Source organism: Choloepus didactylus, chromosome 13 (assembly GCF_015220235.1).
Source record: "Choloepus didactylus isolate mChoDid1 chromosome 13, mChoDid1.pri, whole genome shotgun sequence".
Lineage (NCBI taxonomy): Eukaryota > Metazoa > Chordata > Mammalia > Pilosa > Megalonychidae > Choloepus > Choloepus didactylus.
This window is the reverse complement of record NC_051319.1, coordinates 74,606,913-74,629,369: the sequence shown is the minus strand read 5'-3', so window position 1 is coordinate 74,629,369 and position 22,457 is coordinate 74,606,913. Positions and strand designations below refer to the sequence as shown.

Below are 22,457 nucleotides of genomic sequence, written 5' to 3'. Positions count from 1 at the left end.
CATTGCATGGTTTGCCAGTTTGGATGTATTATGTCCCCCTAAAAAGCCATATGCTTTAATGCAATCTTGTGGGGGCTGACATGTTAGTCTTCATTAGGTGGCAACAATTGATTGAATGTTTCCATGGAGATGTGACTCAAACAACTGTGGGTGATAACTCTGTTCAAATTATTTCCATGGATGTGTGGCTCTGCCCATCGAAGGTGGGTCTTAATCAGATCACTGGGTTCCTTTAATAGATGCTTGGGAGCAGAGATGCTAGTAGCCAAATCAGATGCATGCTGATGCTTAGAGATGCTTGGAGATGTGGACAGAAGGACATTTGGAGATTCTAAGCTAAGAGATGAACCCCAGAGTGTGCCCTGGTGAAGCTAAGAGAGGAACCGAGATGCTTAGATGCACAGGAGCAGAAGAAGCTAAGAGAGACAAGTCCAGAGCCATTTTGGAGAAAGCCATTCTGAAACACAACCTGGGAGTAAAGGGCTAGCAGACAGCAGCCATGTGATTTCCCAGGTGACAGAGGTGTTCTGGACACCATGGGCCTTCCATCAGTGAAGGTATCATATTGTTGATGCCTTAGTTTGAACACTTTTATGGCCTTAGGACTGTGAATTTGTAACCAAATAAACCCCCTTTAAAAGAACCAATGCATTTCTGGTATTTCACATGACAGCAGCATTGGCAAACCAGAACATATGGCACATCCAAAGTTTTCTGCTTAAGGAAAACTATAATCATTTCAGCAGTAGGTTTCTGTGGGCTCTCCTTAGGCTTCAACCTTAATACATTGCAATGAAATTCACATTTATTTCTTCTCCTTAGCATATGTTTTAAAACCCCAACATACCTCACTTCTCAAAGTATTCATTTCCTGCAGTATAACATGTGTTATTATCTGGAAGCATGAAGTTACATTATACAAATATTTTGCATTTTCAAAATAAGCACTTTTACCACTTTTGCAACACTGCACTTCACATATAGTGCAGCCAAAGGAGAAATTGACTGCACTGCTTGTGATCCATTTTACCAGTACCATCTTCAGAGCTCATGGAGCTTTTTCCTCTGTCCCTCTGGGCAGTGACTGCACCATGATTTCACAGAAAGAATCTTAATATCACTCATGAATAGCAGTACCATTAGTGATACTGAAATCAATGCAGATGTTACATAAAATATGAACTTCTCAAGGAATAACTTCTTTTAAATATTTGGGCAACTCTGTTTCCTCTCTTTCATTATCCAGTGAAGAGAAAATTCCTATTAGATTATGGTCTTACAGAACTTTTGAAAAACCAGATTAGATAGATAACTGATTGACATTTAAGAAACTGTACTGCTTTCAACAACAGAAGAGACTTCCCTCTTGGTAGGTGCTGAGGGCTGAATGTTTGGTGCGGCCTGAGACAGCTTCAGTGTGGTAAGGAGGGTCAGAACCCCTTAGAAGGTCATGGGCCAGAATGCATGGGCCCCAGGATAGTGCAGGGCACCCTAAGGCAGCAATTGGTCCACATGGGCCTAGGTCAGTCTGTCAAGGGGTAGGGTCAAGCCAGGCAGGAGGAGAGGTTCAGGGCTCAAACTAGAGTCAGGACAGGGAGGCCTCAACTGACTGATGGTGAAGGAAGTGCCCACCAGGCTTGGCATATTCTGGTCACATAAGGCTACAGTGACCCACCACCTAGACATGGGAAGGGTGTCCCTGAGGCCAGCAGGCTTCAGGGCAAGTTAGAAGTTGCCCTTTTGTAACATGAGTCACTTCCATTTCCTCTGAAGAAGGGTTGAGAAGCCTTTCTTCTTCATCCTGGTCCTGATGGGGCAGGTCCACTTAGTCAGAAGGAAATCATAATTGCCTGAAGGGTCCATGCCATAAAAGACATTTGCATTGTCAGGAATCCTCAGCCCTGGTGGGGAGAGGTAGAGGGACAGTTAACAATGTGCAAAGGGACACAAACCACTCCACCACTTGTGAATGACATGAGGTCAGACCTGTGCCAGAAATTTGAGTCCCTCAGTCCAGGTCTAGGACCACCAAAGACCCCTCTGAATGACATCTGCACAATAGCAAAATTCAGGCAGCAAGGAACCCAACAAATCTTGTTAAGAAATGACTCTGACTCCATCACTGTCAACCTCAGGCGGAGCTGTCAGAGGGTCCTCCCATCTGCACACTCTGCTACCCAGTCCTAGATGCCTTCACTGATGGGGATCTTGCAGCTGGAAGAAGCCTTCATGAATGCAGACATTGCACCTACCCCACACACCTCAGGACAGCATGACTGAGTCCAAGGAAGGACAGACCAAGCCCAGGCCTTCTGAGCAGTAGCCCAAGGAGGCCTCCACCCTCTGTGGAACCTAACAGCCAAAACTGACTTCCTCTCTGATCCTGTTTTCCATGTGTCTGCTCTTTCTTAGAGTCTGTTGTAATACGATTCTAAGTTGGACTTCCTGCTCCTGCCTCAAATGTGTGGCTCCTTCTCTAGGTCCTTAAAATCACTGAGCCTCAGTTATCCTTTCCTGAAAGGTGGGGTCCTACTATGCTGCCCATCTCTCAAAAATTGTGCTGGAACATAGGTGAGGATTCAGAAACCTACCTCCAGGGAGTCAGGACTATTTCCCTGTGCTAATGGTCAAGAAGGCATGATCAGCTCACCAAAAAGGAAATTAAGTAAGGATTACAGTGCATGGAAAGGCTATGTACTCTCACATGGAGTGGTTTCCTCTCCCACTGGGAATGAGAAGCAGGCATATAGACCCTGAGTAATGGCTACTTTCATCCAGACTCTAGACTGCCTGGCTCTGAGTCGCTGCTGTATATTGACTTGATTCCCTGGAACCTTTCAAGGGATCAATGGGATTTTGTTTTCATATCATAAAACATGGCTTTTAATATTTGGTATTGGTATCCGGAGCATCATGATTGGGATGGACAACATCGCATCCCGGAGAGAGGGTGCACTGTCAGTAGAGACTGTGGATTTGGCTTTGTGCCCACTGGGCCAAGGAGAGAGGCCTCTCTCTTGGCCCTCACTGATGTCAGCTTTTCATTAGGACACAACTGCCAGAGCCACACCCAGGGAAGGCACATGACTGGGAGAGGGAGCCAGAAGGGGCTGTGGCTGTGGGCACTAAGGACACTGACAGCTGACCTCCACCCTTCTCAGAGGATCTCTGGGGCACACAGCCTTGGTTCTGTAGGCTGGGAGTGAGGTGCTGAGGCTGCCCCCATGGCAGACCACTTAGATGAGCCCCCTGACTTACTTTGATCTTCTGAAATTATTTGCACCAGCATGTAATCCTCTGGTTTGTCCTTCAGGTTGTACATTTCCATGGCTTTACGGATCACTGCTGGAGCCCGCTCATGGCAGGTCAGCTGGGGTATGTCGGGGGACAGGACATTAGGGCATGGGCCCTGGAGCTGCTCCCACAAAGCCAGAGGCCAGGGACCCTTGGAGCTCCCTCAGCAGGGAATCCAGGGCTCTGAGCCTTAGTTGGTTCTTGTGTACATGTTCCCCACTGCTCTTTACTCTTCCCCTGGGAGACCTCCATGTTAATCATTCCTTACCCATCTCCTATTAGAACTGCAGGTCTGTCTACAGCTCTGTTCCCAGGGCAGAGGCCCTTACCTCTATGTCCTCACTCTGCCTAGTTCCTGCAGTCTCGAAGGGCCCCAGGAACAGAGGCCATCACACAGCCAGGTGCTGGACATGGATGTGGCTGGTCTCTGCCATTCTCTGCCAGCACCTCCCACCACACCTCGGCCATCTGTGTGCCTCCAGTGATCAGACCTTCTGACCAGGCCCCTCCAGGAAAACAACAGGAGTGAACTCTGAGAAAGACATCTTGTCCTAGCCTGGAGGGTAGCAACCAGGAGAAACTGGACACCCTTAGGTCCACTATGCTCCAGGCCTGTGCTGGTCCAGGGGACCCACCCAGCTGCCTCACCCATGTGCCAAGGCACAGGCAGGGCTCAGATAAAGATGTATACAAGTGGTAGCTTAGTTACCACCATCAGAACTCCAGGAATCAAGAGAATTGCAGAGAAGGGCAGGCGTGTAACAAGACAACTCAGCCAGCCTGTGTGTAGGTGGGCACTGGGGTGGCTCGATGGGCAGATCTATCCAGGATCTATTCCCCTAAGGATCACATCCCTGGGGCAGCTCCTATTCTCCCCACTGGGATGGCAGCAGCAGCCCCTAACAGGTTTCCCTGTGTCTGCCCCACCTGTGACCCAGGCCATATGGCCTCCTGATCTCAGTCACACCCCATAACCCCTGTTCCTTCACCTCTGGCCTCTGGACTACTCCTAAAGTGGGCCAGACAACTTGGAGCTTTGGTCTTTCCAGGCTGTTCCTTCCCTCCCCTCCTCCATGGGGCTGCCTCAGTGAGGTCTTCCCAGGCTCCACAACCTCACGGTGGAAGCTACACTCCTACATCCACTCTCCTCGGCCCTGAAAGTCATCCTACACTTGCCTTTGATCTTTCCAGATCTGTTTCAGTGTCTGTCCTTCCCATCCCACTAGCTCTTGCTTCCAAGAGGGAAGGAAGGGAACATGTCAAACATTCCAAATGTCCTGTCAGACCAAGAGAGGGGACCATGGAAAGCTGCCCAAATTGCTCACCAGGATGCCCTTATATGTGTTTCTGTTGCCCACATGCAGGCTGACACGGATGATGCACTGGTCGTCCACCTGCTTATTGTACAGAGGCTATGAGCCAGAGGGTCTGCAGGTGCTCAGAGGGGCTCCATGCAGGTGGGGGGCTGAGGAGGAGGTGAGGACACTGGAGACCATGGTCAAATCAGACGACTGCAGGTAGGATGAGGAGGTCAACTCCCCAAACTGTGGAGACACAGAGAAGAAATCTGGGAGCCTGCAGGAGACCTCTGTCTGACTAGAGGTTTCAGGGGGCTTCTAGAACCTCTATTTCCAAGTTGGGACTCCTCAAAGCTTTTTGGGGTGTGGAGAGGGGAACACAGACACTCAAAGCGGGGACAAGGGATGGACCTTCAGAGAGAAGGGGTGTCAGGTACCTGATTCAGTTGCCCATCAGTGCGTTCAGTGACAAGGCCCATGCTGATTTCCAGCTCAGGCTTGGAGGCATCAGCCGCATGTCCAGGGATCGAGGCATCTGGGTCCCCAGTGCTGAGGTCAGGGTGAAACTGGAGCAGGTCCCTGGACTGTGAGGCTTCTCTGCTGCTGGGATTGGTGCTGGTTTCCTGGTGGCTGGATGGAAGAGTTGCATACCCAGGGCTGGTGCCAGGGACACAGTTCATGCCTTCACACACCCATTGCCCACTGGTCACCAGGCACCCAGCAGAGTGTTGTGGCAGGCTGTTGGAGCCCTGGGCTCCAGTCACAGCAGAGATCACTCAGCATGCCCTATTTTCATTGATGGAAACCAGGCCCAGGAAAATGGGAACTCAGTTATATCACAGGGCTTGTCAGAGTGGTGAGGAGACCCAATATTAAACTGTTGAAGCCCTGAGCTCACACTTAGCATTAAGGGATACTGAGCCCCAAGGCTGTCACACAGGTCCTTGTCCACAGTGATCAAATACTTACTCAGTGCACTGAGGCTTGTGAACACCTGGGTGGTGTAGATGCTGGAGTGTGTTGCTGGCAAAAAGGGCTGGTGGCTCCAGCTCACAAGACAGATGATAGCTACAGGGAAGATGGCTACAGTGAGGCTACCAGAAGCCACAGCTCAGGGGACCCTCCCAGAGTCTGATTGGAAGTAGAGACCAGGAACCACTGGGGTCTCCAGGTCACAAGTCTGTTGGGGACACAGAGCCATGGACACATGCCCTTTGGGCCTGGGCTTCAAGGATGGCAACCCCTGCTGCTGCCCACTTTCTGCCCTGCCCTTACCGCTCAGACTCGCTGAGCTGCTCCACGGCCCCAAACCAGGTCCGAAATTGCTCCATGGGCCAAAAGTGGATGTAGGTGCATCCTGCCTGGAGGCGCTGGATCCTCGGAACAACCTGGTATTCCTGGGGCCAGAGGGAAGGAGCAGATGGAGAGGCCTGGGTGGCCTTGCTGGGCATGCCAGGGGCTGCTGCTGGGGTCTGGGTCTTTGCTCATGGTGGGTACTCTCCTACCCTGCCCTCTCATCCACGACCCCCAGTTCTCAGCACAGGATTCTCACAGCCCCTCCTCCAGAAAAAGGTCCTAGATGCCACCTCCTTCCCAACACCCTGTGGCAGATCTACCTCATCTCTATGAATTGAATCTCACTCTAAAAATGCTGAAAGCAAATGGAGCAATGGAATGTCCAGCCCCGGTGGGTTTCTGACATCCAGCCCCCAACCACCCATACCCCACCCTTGCAATAATGCCCCCAGCTCCTCACCTTCAATGTTATTTCATAATTGATTAATCTCCCCTGCAAGACAGACAGCCCACTTCCATCAGAAGAGGTCCCCCAGGCCCTGACCAGCCCCCATCACCCCTCTACTCCTGCACTATTGGGAGGGGCCACCAGGGCAGGCCAGCACACCCAGGACTTAACACTTTTCAGCATTCTGGGAACCAGAGCCTTTAGGGACCTTCCAGAATAACAGTTTCTGATGACAGACAAAGAAACTGTGGTGTCAGGCATGAAGGGCCCCATCAGCCTGTCACATGCTGTACAAACATGGAGTGCCCAACTTCACTCTCCCCCATGGCCATGCTTGAGCAGGAGGGTATGTCCAGTGCAGCCACTGCCTTACACAGTTGTGAAGTCAGGAGGGTGTGTGGGAATAGGACGTGGGCTGTGGATTCTGTCTCCTTCTGCTTCCTTGTTTGGAAGGTGGAAATATCACCCCCAATTCCCAGTACAGTGTGACTCCTAGAGTGAGCTGTGCATATAGCTGAGAGCTTGGGGTTCAGGAAGTTGCTCTCTCCCCCAAATTTCAGGGTCCCAAACTCCCCTGCCCCAGCTCCCAAGCCCACTCACTTCTCGAGTGTCTGGTGGAGATATCTGCAGGGAGATCAGCTCTGAGAGGAGCATCCACAGGTGGGGAACAGTGGCCTGGGTGAAAACCAGTGGCATCACTTGTGGGTGAGGATTCTAATCTCTCTGGGAACACCCAAGACACCTACCCTGAAGTCTCCTCAGTCACATACACCTGCCCCCAACCAAGACCTCCCAATCTTGGACTCTCTCCACCTCCCAGTGAGCACCCCTCCTAGTCCCATGGACACATGTAGTCATGCTAGTTGCCTCTGAAGTATGGATTTGGGAAAATTAGAAAGCTTCTGTGGTCACTGGACACCCTCATCCCCCAATCCACCTTGAACTAGGCTCTCCCAAGGCCTTCCTTTGACTGCTAAAAACAGTGCCTCCTACATTCAAGTTGGCCAAGAAATAGCCTCCAGGGTCCACAGGAAGTCATCTCCAATGGAGGCTTTCCAGCTGTGGGGCCACAGGAGGCAGTGGTGCACAAAGAGGACCCGCTGTGGTCCTTGAAGCCAACCCTGCCCCTCCCTGGCCCCAGGCAAGCTCACACTCTCCCACAGCTTCCTCTTCTCCTCTCTCTTTGGTTTCATCTCCAGTTTGGAATCCTTGGAGGTCCCCTCCTGCCAAGGTTGAGGATGAACTCAGTGAGGCGGCCCTCCCCTCACTCCATCATCCCTCCAGCCTTCTGGGACCTTGGACAGCCTGCCCACAACAGATGAAAGAAATGCTGCTGCCATCACTCTTGAGCTCTGAGTGTGGACACGAATCCCAGCTGCAACAGACCCTGGGCTGGGACCTTGAACAAGTGACATGGCCTCCATGAGCCCTTTGCTCATCTGCAAAGTACAGGCAAGAACTGTAACCTACAGGACTCAATGTCACACCCTGTTATCAAGATGCTCTCTCCAGTACCATTTCCACCTCAGGTGACAGGAAATCTCTCCCACATTCCTGTCTTCCATTGAATCTCCTGCTGCATTGTGAGGAAGTCACCGCAGCTTGCTCCTCACTCCATTTCCAGATAAGGGGGCAGTTTCCAGAGAGTACCAACTTGACTCAGGTCAGTGGGATTTGGAAGAGTCACTGGCTCTCCTCTCTCTGTACCAGTATGTTCTGAGTTAAATTCATGTCACAACTAAACACTGCTGCCCAGTTTCTTCTTTCAAAGTCTTTGGCTTATGCCACAGCCAGACAGTTCACAGAGAAAGAGTGATGGGGTGGCTCTGGAAGCCTGGTTGAGCAGCTCCTGCTGGCCAAAGCCCACTGGATTCTGCCCCCAATCTCTGCCCAAGGCATGCCAAGTCCTCCCTTCACCAATGACACCCTTGGGAAGTTCCCTCTGCAAAGACCTCTTTTTCTGTCCAGTCAGGAAGGAGCCCTAAGGGGTCAGCTCTGATTGGCCCAGTAGACAGAGGTTCCCTGCAGCAAGGGGCATTGACATTTTCCTTCCTCTTCTGAGTGGAGTTTTCCAAAATTGGTCCTGAATAAATTGCCATGATTTTATAAGTCTTCCAAATAATTGTCATAACAAGCTGGGACATGAGTCACTGAAACATTGCCCTAGGGTGAGAATCCTGCTGCTGGGATGGAGAGCTGCTAAATCCTCTGCTTCAGCATCTCCTGAAACAGTCCAGCTCCTCCAACACACCAGATGACCAGGGTCTCCCTCTCCCAACTGCCCTCAGGCTCCACTTGGTCAGAAAAATCCCTCTTCCTCTTAGTCCAGAGAAGGCCAGACTGGAAATTTTCAAATAAACTTTCACTGTGAATGTAAGAGCCCCACATCCCATCCTGGTTGCAGCACCTGACTCCACTTTACCTGGATTGGCAGGGCCCTATTCAGGGAGGTTTCCTTCATAGTTTGGAATTCACGGGAGCTATCCCTTTGGGGAGGAGAAAGAATGGAAAATTTGGGGAATCATGAGGAGGGGTGTGAATGCAAATTCACCTGATTTGATACCCTAAGTATCCCAACATCATGGATGAATGGTTTTGAAACATGGATGATAAACCCTACATGGTCAGATGGGGCCTCCATACCACACCAACTGAGGAGATAATCCTTCCTAGTTTTTATTCCGATTGGACAAATAGCTGCAGTGCCTTGTAGGAAACCCTTGGAAAGCTCCCCTATGGCTCAGCTCTGAACCTGACCTGTAAGGCAACCAGGTCTTCAGACAAGACTGCTGCCCTCTGGTCACATGGAGACCAGAGCTCATCCCCACTGGTCCTGACCCCAGGATGCACCACCTTCCAGCAGGGCCCAGGACATGGAGAGGGCAATGCCCAGCCCTTGTCTACAACACTGGTTCCCACTGGGGCTCATCTGGAGAGAGGCTGGCCCACCTGGAAACTTTATCCCATGTTTCCTTTAGATGCTGTATTGAGGAGTTCTGAAGAGCAGAGAGGATGGCATGGAGGGATGAGAAATTTCTGAGATTGTGGCATTCCTGAGGAAGGAGAAAGGAATGAGGCAAGAAGGAGCAGTTGAACTGGCATCTCCCTCTTGGATGAGGCAGACAGCCAGGGAGACCACAAAGTCATATCTTGTGCCCTGTGCATGACACTTTTCAGGAAGGAGACATTAGCTCACATTAAGGAAAGTCCTGAGGTAATAAGTGAGTGCTCTTCTCCTAGGACAGGCAAGGTAAGGACAGTGTCACCAGATAGGGGACTCTCAGGTGCATGGAGGAGGCTGGACCACAAATTCCAATTATAGAAGCTGAGCAAAATGAAGAGTGACATCCAGGACCCAATTGTGTGGAGGAGCCCATTCTCCCACAGCATACCCTGGCCACCTGGATCCAGTGCTCCACAACCTTTGCCCTGTCCAAAGTTTTCATATTCTGGTCCCCCAGGCAGGTCACGATGACAAAGTTTGCCACACGGTTTGACTGGGAGATGGTGGCACGAATGGCAGGTGCCAGGTGCTCCTCACCCTTCTTTGCACGAAGGGAACAGATGGCTTGCAGACAATCATAGGCCGGGACCTTTCTGAACAGCTCCTGTGGAGGATGGGAGTGTCACCTGGCCATTCTATACCCCAAACTGAGCCCACCAGCACCAGGCCAAGGCTTAGTGTTCCAAGCTGCATCTTCACAAATGGAGGGTGTGGCTTAAGCCTGGTGGAGGACTCTGGATTTGGTGCTCTACCCACTGCTGGTGCCCAGAAATTGTGAGACCCAGGACCCAATAATGGCAGGATGGAAGGAGCTGATCTTCCTCCAATCCATCCTCATCACCACCGAGCAATGAATGGGGACTCCCGCAATGCATTCCAAGCCCCCCCAGGTCAGATATTGGCAAGTTGGGGACAACAGATGCTAGAATAGTTCCCCCCAATGCCACTCTGCAGAGTCCAGCTGCTTACCACATCCATCTGTGTCAACTGTTCTGCCAGCAGCCTGGGTGTGTACGTCAAGAGGGGAGGCTTCATCTTCATGACTCCATCTTCGAGGTTCTCAGCTGAGGAGCAGGATGGCTCTTCTATTGGAGTGAGAGCTGGCTCTGATTTCAGCTCTACAGATGGCACTGGAGATGGCACCAGTATTGCCTTCTGATCTGCAGTGGGTGCCACATCTATTGAGGTAGCAGGTGCTGCTTCCAGGGACAGCAGTGGTTCTGGTTCTAGAGATGCCAGTATAGGTGACATTGGAGCCACATCCTGCTGTGGAACTAATCCTACTTGTGGTAAAGTAACTGCCTCCAGCTCCACAGTTGGCAAGGACATCACCTCTGAAGACAGTGTCAGAGCTCTCTTCTCTCTTGTAGATGGTGCTTCTGCTGGTGAAGTGGAGGTCCCCAGATCAGAATCTGTCAATGACTTGAACTCTGGAGGTGACAGTACAGGTGTCATTGGAGCTACTGTCGGCTGTGCAACTGATGCTATATCAGTTGAAGTCTCAAGCTTTGCCTCCAGAGCAGGCGATGATGCAACCTCTGGAGGTGGCATGGCAGGTGGTATCATAGTTGTCTCCATTTCTAGAGGTGTGGTAGAGGTTGTTGGAGTAGATGAAACCAGAGGCAGTACCACAGTTGCATCTGGCTGTGGAGCCAGCATGATGTCAGTTGACAGCGAAGGAACTGGACCTGTAGGCAGCACTGCAATGGTTTGCAACTCTAAGGTTGACATGGGAGCTGGAAGAGGAGGAAGATGAAATACCAAAACTGGTTTTCTATGGGTCCTGCAAGATGCAGAATGACTGCACTCCCTCTACAAACAGGACCATCCAAGCACTTCACCCGCAAGAAGACTTCCCAAATTGCAATCCCCCAGGTGAGTGGTCTGAAGCTCCTCTTTACTCTGGGTCCAAAGGCAAATTCTGGAGTTTTTAACTCGTGCTGCCCAGCACCTACCCCTCCCCACCCACACATGTGCCCTCAACTTCAGTGCTCCTCACCATCTGTCTTGGTCTTACCGAGCTGTGAGGGATCCAGCTCAGAAAGAAGACCATCAGCCGGCTTCTCCAGGGCAGATCCAGGCAGGGAGACCTGTGCAAAGGCAACAAGCTGCATGAGGCTGGGAAAGCCCAGGGGCTGGCAGAAATCCTCTGGGTGCTCTTCCGTCCAGGTGAGCAGAAGGCAGGAGATGGTTGTGTGGGTGGATGAGCAGGCAGCAGAGCGAGAGGAATGGCCATTCTGCCACATTGCCCCCTGATGTCCACCCTCCTAAGGGAAGGGCTCCTGGTTCAGACAAGTCAGACAGATATCAATATCTCTCTCTTCCCTGGACCCCCTCCCTCTGGAAAAGAACATTCATTTGGACAGGAAAAGTTGTTCCTTCTCAGCCAATGGCACAGGAATGGCACACAGTAGGACTTTCATAAACCTCTGCCAGATGAAGTAACAGAGCTGCCTCTTGCTTCAGCCCACTCTGGGCCCTCTTGTCCCCTCAGTCTGGATTTCATTCCCTGACTTCATGCCTCGTTTTCTGTGAAACTTGTGAGGATTTCTTCTCCCCACTTCACTGTCACCCAAAGGGCATAGGCACTGCCCACCCCAGCCTGCTGGCAGCCAGACTGACAGAACTGAGTACCCAGGCATATTTGTGAGCTGCATTCTCACTAAACCTTCTGATATGGGTCTGTGGCTAGGGTGGGTTTGAGGCACAAGCAGAGCAGGGAAGGGACTGGGGTTGGCTCTCAGCCCCAAGGTGCCCTCTTCCTGCCGGGCCCCAGGAACCCTTCCATGGCTCTCTGTGAGCCATTCATCCTGCAGAGGGCACCTGTGCCCTCTGCTCTCCAGTAAGAATCATGAGAGGAACCCAGGGTTCTGTGAAGTCACTCCTGCCACCAGCCCCCACTCCCCATCCTGGGCTGTGAAGAATGAGCCTCTCTCTCCTCACTTTCTCAGGCATTCTGGGTCTCCTCCATCCCTGCCATGGAGAGTGAGGTTATATCCATAGCTAGAGGGATATGATGGTGTCACATGTTGTTTCCTCTATGCACCATTGTTGATGACATCTAATGCTGCTGTTTGAGCCCCCCCCCCCCATTAGAAGGGAAGCCCAGGATCACCAGGACCTTTTCAGGTTCATTCAGTGAAGCAGGATAAGTGCTTTAAATGGTGTCTGCACATTTGTAGATGCTCCATAAGTATTTGATGGATGATCCCCTAGAGGGTCTGGGGTTGCTATACCACACCCAACAGTCCATTCCCAGGCTCCATTAAGGACATGATCCACATGGATGGGATCTCAAAACCCCTTTGAATGGGAATACAGGTTTCCAAAGCTGATTTGTGGCAGAGCTTCTTCATAAGGAGAGGAAATTACTAAATGATAACACCTCCCCACCGACCAAACCTTCCACAGGGCCCAGCACCCCAAGCACATTCCATGGTTCATTCCATTGAGTCCTGATGGTGACCCCAGGGGTTGGTCCTGCTACCACCCAACTTTCCAGAGGAGGAATCTGAGGCTAGAAGGTATAATGACCTTCCCCTTCTGGTGAGTGGCGGTGCTGTGATGGGTTAGAGGAGGGGCAGGTGCTTACCTATTGGACACCTGGACCTGTTCAATGGTGAGGAAGGCCCAGTAGTTTACCAGGAGGATGTTTATGTAGGCTTTGTCACCCTCTTGGACAGCCGGCACTAAGAGTTACAGGAGAATGTTCCAAATACCCTCTATGCCAGTGCCCTCTGGGTTGTTCTGTGCCCTCTTCCGTGCTGACATGTTTCCACACTAGGACAGGGCAGGGCATGAACAGGTGGTCAGCAGCTGTACTGGGAATCCAGGAGCATGGGTGGGATTGGGAGGTGTAATTCTGCCTCTCCCAAGCCCTCTGTAACTGGAGTCAAGAAGGGGGGCAGGAGTGCTTCTAGCAGGAAAAGTTTCCAGTCTCCAAAGTAGAATTGAGGTGAGGGAATGATGAAGTTATGAGACACTTGCCAGCAGTCTGTTAGTTGAAAGAGTATAGAAACTCCCTGCATTCCTGCCTGAGGATGGTTTTACCCCCATGAGTCAACACAAGCCACCCAAATACTTGAGATGAATTCTCAAGGGGCAAGTCAAGATCCCACAGGTCAGAAGACAGAACCATTCATGCTCTGGTCTCATGAACTTCCCTCCATAGTGTTGGCTGCAGGATCTGCTCCATACATGGAGGGAAAAAGTCTGCCCCATCTCATTCCCTGCCCACTATGGAAGCAGTGCACAGAGAAGACAGAGATTATGAGAACACCAGTGATTTCAGAGCAACAGCTTGATTTGTCTGTGTTTTGCCTTAAAGGGATGTCTGAGAACCTGCAGCTATGGAGATCCTTGCTCCAGCAAAGCAGCAAATGCCAGGAGGATCTAGGTCATAGAAAGGCCCCACAGATCTGAGGACCTGAAGAGAAGCCTCAAACCCAAACAGCCTTTTGACTTCTGGAATGGTCTCCACCACTCAGGGTGGGTGCAAATCAAATAACCAAAGCAATTCCATTTGCTCCCCTGTACCACTGCTGCACAGTGGCTGCAGACTTTTGGAAGATTGATGGCTCAAACTATTGAACTTTCTCAGCTTGGCCATGAGGAAGCACCCCATTTCATGAATTCTCTCCTGGGAAGCAGGAAGGGAGATCAGTTTATTAGCAAAACTAGAGGATCTCCTCTGCCTCACTGCTCAGACAGCCCCAGAAAGGAATCTTTTCAAGAACAGAAATCAGGGCAACGCTGAACTGCTGCTCTACACAGCCTCTCTCCTAGAATGTGTTGCAGGTGAATCAGGCCACAGTTCCTGGCCAGGAAGTTCAAAGGGATTTGTTCTGTCGGTGTGCCATTTGTAATGGGAGTGATGATGTAGAGTGATCCCCTTCCTTGAGAGTGAAAAACCACCATCGAAAGTGTGAAGATCTATAAGGCTTAGAAAAGATGCAGGACAGTCTGGCCAACTGATTCAGGGTAAAGCTGGGATATGGGTGTGAAATTACAAGAGAGCAGCACAACGATAAGGAGCACATGGCTAAATCTAAGTGAAAACAAACTGTCCCTTCTAAGATGTTAATACAAATGTGTGAAAAATGAATTTCCAACTGGACAAGACAAGAAATGCATGGATTTCTGAGGAGGGTGAGGAGTGGAGGTCCAGAAGCCTTTAGAACTGAGATTTTGGCCAATCAGATGTAAAACTCTGGGAGGATGCCTGAGGCAGTCACCAGTGTGGGATTCGTGCCCTCCAGCCCACACAATCTGCCTCAGGATCCTCTGCCAGAGGTCCCAATGAACCTACTGTCACCTGCACATTTTTCTGGGTCGCTGCCAGGAGTCCCCTGCAACTTCTGCAAAGATACACTGCAGATGACTCACTCCAGCAGCTCCTTCCCAATCTCCTGCATGGAGCTCTGCAAACACAATGCTCAGCAGCATCGCAGGAGGTGTCAGGAGGCTGCCTGGCCATTGCCACAGGGGGTGCACACCATGCTGTCTCTGCAACTCAAGTCAGGCAAAGATGGATGTCTGGTGATGACATTTGTGCCCAGGATTAACATGTTCAATGGAGATGACAACTTCTGGGTCCAGGATTAACATGATGAATGATGGTTGTCTCACTATCACCACTTTCCTTCCTGCCAGCCACCCACCTCCTGAAGTGTGAACACAAAGAGCACAACAAGTTTTCAAACCCTGACATGCATGCTCCCATTCTTCATGCCTCCTGCACACTGAGAAGAGGAGGGTTATGGAGCTGCCCAGGCAGTGTGACACTATTGGCATTTCCTGAATTTCTGAGCTTGCACCAGCTTCACTTACTTTTGGGAACCTCCTGGCCAATGGGCAGCATCCTTGTGGTGGACAGTTGAACCAACGTCTACATCGTTACATAAAGCTCTCATTTCCAGGTTTTCTGAGACCAGATCCTCGACATCTGTGAACAAAACAAGAGAATATTTTCATCTCTTGAGTGGCTTTGGCTTATTAATCTGGGTAGGGGTCTTCTGTAGAGTGTCACTCCCTGGTTAGCAGGGTTCCACATTCTGTTGGGCTGTGTCTCCAAGGAAGTGAGGTCACCTCCTTGTGTCCCCTTAACTGAAACCTAACAGATAGGAACTCCATGCACACCTCTCAGGTCTCTGGACTGCACATTCTCCTCAATCATGTCATCCTGATAACTGGACAAAGTTTCCACAGCACATCCCTCCATACAGCTCCCTGAGAAGCTGTGATTGCCTACAGTGCCCATGACACAAGGACACAGGGCTCAATTCAGATGTGACTAATCCTTCTCATCAGTTTTGAGATCATGGTGTAGTCATTTTTACTCTCATTTCTCTCAGCATCTCCCCAGCCTCCCCAATTACACAATGAGGAAAATTCTATTATTTACCCCCTGGGTAGTCAAGTGTATGTGAGACAGTAAGTTTAGAAACCATGGGCTTGTTTCAGACTAGCTAACACATGAACAGAGTTGGAAGAATTATAAAGTGGGGGTCCCATAACTTGGATACTGCATACAACAGGGCTACATGCTGGCTACCTGATCCTGTGGAAGCCAATTTCCACCTTGGTCTCATTTCTGGGTGGGCACCATGAAGGTGTTGAAATGAAATGGAACTCAAATATGATCACTCTCTGCCATAAAACCTTCCAATAGTTTCCCATGATAATTAGAATGAGACCTAAATGACTCAATTGGGGTGATGTTTTGGACAGACTCACTGAAGCTGATGCCAGAGTCTGAGGTTTGTAGAAGACCCTGAGGAGGAGTGCTCTGCACACAGCCTTGAAGACAAATAAAACAGTGATGGGTAGGAGATGTGTAAATGCGTGAACATCAGTGAGGCATTGGCTTTGAGACTGGCAAAGGCTTGACCTATTCCCAGTGAGAATAAGGGGTGCTGCAGGATTTCTTCATGAGTAATTTTCTACTACATTCATTAAAGTGGTAGCTCCTTAACGACTAAAGCTTAAGAGACTACAAAACTTTGACCTGCCCTGGTAATATTGACACCTATGTTTATACAACCTGGCCACCTTATCCTCTAGGAGCAGGGGCTGAAGTCTCCCATCTTGGATTCTGTCCCATCCACTCCCAACATTGCTAACCTCTTTCTTTCAGGCACCAAACACAAGCCCAGACCCTTTCTGTCTTCCCACTGATGAGAGCAAAGTTGAGCTGGCAGAATGGAGCCAAGTATCAAAGTAGTTGATAAAAATAACAAGCCAAGATGAAAAAAACAGTCAAATCTTGAAGACTGTGGTGTGAGCTAGACACTAAATGGAAAAATCCTTGGGTCAACTCCCATTCCCTTTTTCCCCATGGGAAGAGCTGGGTAGGTGTAAATCTGATGGGTCAGTGCAGGGGAGGGGAGTCATCTACTGCTGATGGATAACTGGTCAAATCGCTCCTGCCATTTTGTCTACTGGGGAGGGAAGAAGGTGAAGGGCATGGAGTGGACAAGAAATGAGTGCTGTTTTCTATTTGAGAAAATGTGTTTCAGGGTTATCCTCTGTCCCATATGGAAGTCCCAGGTTTCCCAGGAGTGTTCATGTTCTAGCCAGTTCCAGGGAGGACAGAAGGTATAATTCTCCTAACCCTGCCATCCCCATCCACTGGAAATGGTGAACTTTCCCCAGCACTGCAGGCAGAAAGTAAATAAGCACTGACGCCTACCCTGTCATTGCCAGTCAGACGGACAAAAGCACAGTTTGGGCTTCTGAAGTCCCTCTGGTTCAAGGCTCATGAGGCTCCCCTTCCACCTCCTCCATGCTAGGCTCTCACCTCCATCTGGAGCGGCTGACCAGCCAGTGGCTTCCCAGAGCTGAGAGTAAGGCCCATGAACATTCAGTATGTACTCAGAGAGGAAGAGACAAAAGTCCATAGTGCTCTCCTGCTGATGGCCTCTGCTTCCATTCACTTAGGCAACATGAGGATAGTTACTTAGGACATTTCCACTTAACCTGGTACCCCAGGAGGAACCAAAGTAGGTCCTCCAGACTCAGCCCCAGACAAGATAGTGTGTTCAAAAGCCAGGCTGTCTGTATCTCCAGGGCCTGGCAGAGAAGACTCTCAAGGTAGGAATCAAAGGAAACATCCTCTACATGAAAGAGGGCATATATGAAAAACCCACTGATAACATCATACCCAATGGTGAGAGACTGAATATTTTCTCTCTAAGATCAGGAGCAAGACAAGGATGCCCCCTGTCACCATTGTAATTCAATATTGTGCTAGAAGTTGTAGCTAGAACAAACAGGCCAGAAAAAGAAATAAAAGGCATCCAAATTTGAAAGGAAGAAGTAAAACTTTCACTATTTACAGACAGCAAAATCATATATTTAGAAAACCCAGAAAAAAATAACACAGCATAGGTTTTTTAGCTAATAAATATGTTCAGCAAAGTGAGAGGATACAAGATCAATACACAAAAATTGGTGGTGTCTCTATATTCTAATAATGAGCTATCTGAGGACATAAGAAAAAATTCCATTTACAATACAAAATAAAAGAATCAAATATCTTGGTATAAACTTAAAGAATGTAAAAAAAATGTATGCGTGACAATTGTAAAAAATTGTAAAAGAAATCAAAGAACTGAAATAAATGGAAAGACATCCTGTGTCCATAGATTAGAAGGCTAACTGTCCTTAATATATCATTTCTACCCAAATTGATCTACAGATCAATGTAATAATCACCAACATTCCAAGAGCCTATTTTCAGAAATGGAAAAGCTAATTTTCAAGTCTCTTTGGATAAGCAAGGGGCCTCAAATAGCCATAAACAACATGGAAAAGAGGAATGAAGTGGGAGGCTGCACACTTCCTGACACTAAAGCATATTATAAAGACCCAGTTGTGAAAAATAAAGATAGATATATCAATCAATGGAATTGAATTGAGAATTCAAAAATAGATGTTCAGTTCTATGGTCAATGGATTTTTGACATGAGTTCCAAGTCCATTCAACTGGAACAGAGCAGTCTCTTCTCTGAATGGTGTTGGGAGAAGTGGGTGTCCATACACACAAGACTCAAAGAGGACTCCAACCTCACACCGTATAAAAAGATTAACTCAAAAATGGATCAAAAGCCTAAATATAGGATCCAGTACCATAAAACTCCTGGAAGAAAACGTAGGGAAACATCTTCAAGTTATAGCCAGAGCACAAGCAATGAAAGAATATACAGATAATGGGACCTCCTCAAAATTGAATACTCTTGTGCTTCAAATAACCTTGTCAAAAGGGGGGAAGGGCAGAAGATACAATAAGAGAAAATATTTGGAAACCACACATCTATCTGTTAAGGGTGTCATATCCAGAATATATAAAGAAATCACACAACTCAACAAAATAAAGACAAACAACCTAATTAATGTATGGGCCAAAGACATGAAGAGACATTTTTCCAAAGAGGAAATAAAATTGGTGAACAACACATGAAAAGATGAAAGCAGGGACTTCCAGCATAACTTCTGATGACATACATGACTCTGAACTTGCCCTTTCCTCCATATTTACTTCCACTTGAACACTGGTAAATGTAATCAAAATAATGTGCTATTGCTCATCTATACATTTCCAAGCATTTAAGTTTGAACCAGATAAAAATTCTGCACATATTAAGCAATGGCTCCACAATATATAGCCACGTTCTAACTCCTGGTAACCTAGATCCTAGATTTTATGTCTATGAGTTTACATATTATAATTAATTCAGATTCATGAAATCACACAATGTTTATCATCCTGTTTGACTTTTTTCACTTAAAATATCCCTCATGTTCTGAGAGAGGCTTTGTGAGCCAGAGCTCAGCTGAGGTCCCAGCATCTCCTTGGACATTATGCTTCAGCTTCCTGGGCTGGGAGTTGTGGCCTGAGTTTCTGGGTCTCATCAGCCAGAGTCATGGAGGGAAGTCACAGAGGGATGGTCTAATTTTGCTGTAACAACATGCTGCATTGTCCAGATGATTCTTCCACGTCTGAGAGCAGGAGAAGCAGGAACCTGGGATCGGGTCCCTGGCAGCATGCTGTGCACAGACAAACTCCTTCCTCATGAACTGGCAGCCCTGGCATTGGTGATGGATGGCTATTGGGGAAGTGAGATGGTGAAGTAGGTGGTTGCTGGACTTTGTGTGTTATGATGCTGTGGCAGGGATGCCTACCATGCTGGGGCAGGGAGAGTTGGAGAACAAAGCACACCACAGTGAATTTGTCAAGATCTGGGTTTGAAACCTTGGTTTGGACACAGTTACCTTAGAGAATCACATGCTCCCCATCACATGTAATCTGTCATCTGCCCTACATGGTTTACATCCAATGTTTACTCTAGGATTTTAAGCACTTCTGCCTCACATTATCCCTGTCAGAGATCAAATATCAATACTAGGATTCATTTTATGAAACCCTAGCTCAAAGGAAAGACTTGTTTTAAATTCTGATTTGCCTTTGAGCCTTCATTATCTTTGGGTATGGAATAACTCAGGTGGGTGCATTACAAGCAGATTTCTGGTTTCCATTCACAGAATTCCAAAGGGTGAGCAATTTAAGAAACTTCCTGGATGATTCTGAGGGTGAGTTACTGTACTTTGGGAGACAAAACCCAGTGCCTTGGGTGTGAGGAGAATGATTATACAGCCTGAAACAAAGGTGATCAGAGCCCATTTCAATGGAGAAACTCCTGAGTGGCCTCAAGATTTAGAAGATAAGTCTACATGACTGCATTTGAGGATCTGCTCCAAGAGGGAACTCAGAGCAGTTCAAGAATGTGTGGAATCATTAAGACTGTTTGGAAATGTAATTTTCAGGGATCCCTTTAGAATATCCCTTGATCAGGGAATTCTTTTATTGGGGTTCATAATGTAAAAAAAAAAAAAAAAGCAACTGTCTTGTAGAAATGACATGTGCTGACAGTGGTTCACACATAATTACTGGGGTTCAGGCATAATTACTGCGGAATAGAAAATATTGGCCAAACTAGTCAGGAAAAAGATAAAATTCCAAAACCACCACTATCCCTGCCTCATATTCAAATCAGCCCATGGTCCTAGACTCCTTGTTGAAGCATCCACTCTCATTCTTTACCAGTATATAAGTACTCTGTGAGGTGTTTTGCCCACTTCCCTGCCCTTTCAAAATAATAATGATAATAATAACAATTACAAAAATTATTATAGACTAATAATAAAAAAGTAGATGTCCCTTAATGAACCATTGCATGTGTAGTCCAGGCAACCAAGGATTTCATATGTTACCTTATGGAATTCTATTAGCAATCCTCTGAATTAAATATGATAGACCCCTTATAGATGATGCTATGCAGTGAGATAACCTCTCCAGGATTACAAATGGAGGGGAGCCCAAGCACTTGAGTGTATGTGTGCTACCACCTTCCGGATCTAATTGGAAGAGTGAAGCTAGGAAAAAAGTAAAGTCTCTGCCTGGTCCTTGCAACCTTCCTCTCTCCAGGGCATTTGACTTCACCTGGAAAACACAAGCTCAAGTCTTGTGCTGGAAGGTAAAATACAATGGGAAGAGGATGATGTTTCTACTTAGATACCTCAATTCAAAGAATTGTTCCTCACTGTATCATGGGAAACTGCTCTGATTTTTGTCTCATATAAATGATTATTAGGATAATGATAGAAAGCTAAAGACTGGCTGTACACTCTAAATAGTGTGGTAAGGATCAACTGAGGTGTGGCACATGAAAGTAAGTTATAAACTTGGAACCCATGTACAGGTATTGAGAATGTATCTTTGCCCAGCATGTCCATTTGCCCTCTTGACCTTTCACCAGTTGTTCCCTAATGCCCTAATCACAATTGTCAGTTCTCAAGCTCTCCTTATTGGAATAATCCAGGACAATCAATATGTCCCTAAAATGAAGTTACTCACATGCAAAAGCAAGAAACAGCTTCATCATCAGGACATGGGTGATGATGCCTCCGGGTCATGGACTTGAAGTGCTCCAGATGTTGGATGTTCTCGCAAGCACTCTCAGGTTGGCAGGCATCATCCACAGTTGTCTTCCTTTGGGTGGAGGCAGGGACTTCCTCCACGGATATCTCCTGTGGCATGGAGAAAGCATTCTGTGGAGGAACAAAGGGGGTCAGCTGGGAGGCTGCTGGTGGAGCCTGAGGACGAAGGCCTGGGGACCAACCTCCCTCAGCAGCCTGTGTGTCCCCAACAGCCTTGTCAGGAATAAGGGTCTCCACAGCACAGGCTGTCAAGATCTCTGGAGGGGGCTGCTGAACACCCCCACAGAGGATCCCTGGAGCACTGGAAATATGGCGGATCTGACGAAGGACTAAGGTCGGAGTTTCAGGAAGCTCAGCTGATCCCCATTTTTTCCTGACTTGGACAATGGCCTTGTTGGCTCCAGGCCCACTGGCAAGAGGACGCCCATCTCCTGTCACCAACAGTGTCCTGGGGAATGCAGGCAGCACCAGGGAGCTGCCAGGAGGGGAAGATGGATTCAAGGCAGGGGATGGACACTGCCCCAAGGGAGGTGGGTGTGGTGGGCCAGGAGTGGGTGAGGGGATCGGCTGGGCAGTGAAAAGATACATGGAGGATCCTTTCGTCATCATGTCCGGCATGCGCACTGGAGATTCTGTGGAGACAAGGAAATGGGTGAATGGAGTAATCAAAAAGCTACAGTGTTGAGGATTTCAGGGATACTCTTTTATTACTTGGTGAATCAGAACTCTGAACTTCAATAAGTGTGCAGACACAGGGATGAGGAAACTTCTGGGATAGCAAATATCTCCCTACTGATTTTATATGTAAAGTAAGTTGTTGGTTATATATAACATTTATATATATGTTGGATGCTAGGTTATTAGAATAGCTAGAAGGAAAGAAAAGAAATGCTGGAACTGTAACCCATAAGAGTCTTTGAAATTTCCTCTACATGTACTCATTAAATTGTACTTTGAAAGTTATCACCTCTTTATAAATGTTATATTTCACAATAGGAAATAAGTGAAATTGTAGAATTGTAACCCAAACCATTTGTTGTAATTATCAATAAACTACATGTTATATCACACTTTGAAAAGTTATCACAGTTCTATACATATGTGATATTTCAAAATAAAA

At 48.2% G+C, this 22,457-nt stretch overlaps 2 protein-coding genes across 10 annotated transcripts in view; both read right to left on the bottom strand.

The window, feature by feature from the left end:
* The window catches only part of LOC119507842 (solute carrier family 22 member 4-like), an 846,933-nt gene that overhangs the window by 115,979 nt on the left and 708,497 nt on the right, over positions 1 to 22,457 (bottom strand). The gene's annotated exons all lie outside the window — the stretch shown is intronic.
* LOC119507835 (ral guanine nucleotide dissociation stimulator-like) lies at positions 1,426 to 21,545 on the bottom strand. 4 transcript variants are annotated; one of them, XM_037801017.1, is made up of 13 exons: positions 21,255 to 21,545; positions 15,170 to 15,284; positions 11,340 to 11,430; positions 10,310 to 11,076; positions 9,729 to 9,944; positions 9,286 to 9,389; positions 8,759 to 8,822; positions 6,937 to 7,011; positions 6,349 to 6,381; positions 5,868 to 5,989; positions 5,562 to 5,660; positions 5,030 to 5,222; positions 1,426 to 1,901 (listed from the first exon to the last, which is right to left on the bottom strand). In XM_037801017.1, exons 4-13 carry the CDS (start codon positions 11,069 to 11,071, stop codon positions 1,896 to 1,898), a joined length of 1,674 nt encoding a protein of 557 aa, XP_037656945.1. In that variant the 5' UTR covers positions 11,072 to 11,076; positions 11,340 to 11,430; positions 15,170 to 15,284; positions 21,255 to 21,545; the 3' UTR covers positions 1,426 to 1,895. The 4 variants fall into 4 exon arrangements, with proteins under 4 accessions (XP_037656945.1, XP_037656942.1, XP_037656944.1 ...); XM_037801014.1 differs by lacking the exon at positions 1,426 to 1,901 and adding an exon at positions 4,625 to 4,838 and having other exon boundaries at positions 21,255 to 21,541; XM_037801016.1 differs by lacking the exons at positions 1,426 to 1,901; positions 5,562 to 5,660 and adding an exon at positions 4,625 to 4,838.

Coding starts and splice junctions, on each gene's coding strand:
- LOC119507835 (XM_037801014.1), bottom strand. CDS start 11,071: ATGTCAACCTTAGAGTTGCAAACCATTGCAGTGCTGCCTACAGGTCCA. Junction 9,945..10,309: donor AGTTGACACAGATGGATGTG/GTAAGCAGCTGG, acceptor CATCCTCCACAG/GAGCTGTTCAGAAAGGTCCC. Junction 5,661..5,867: donor CAGCTCAGCGAGTCTGAGCG/GTAAGGGCAGGG, acceptor TCTTCCCTGTAG/CTATCATCTGTCTTGTGAGC.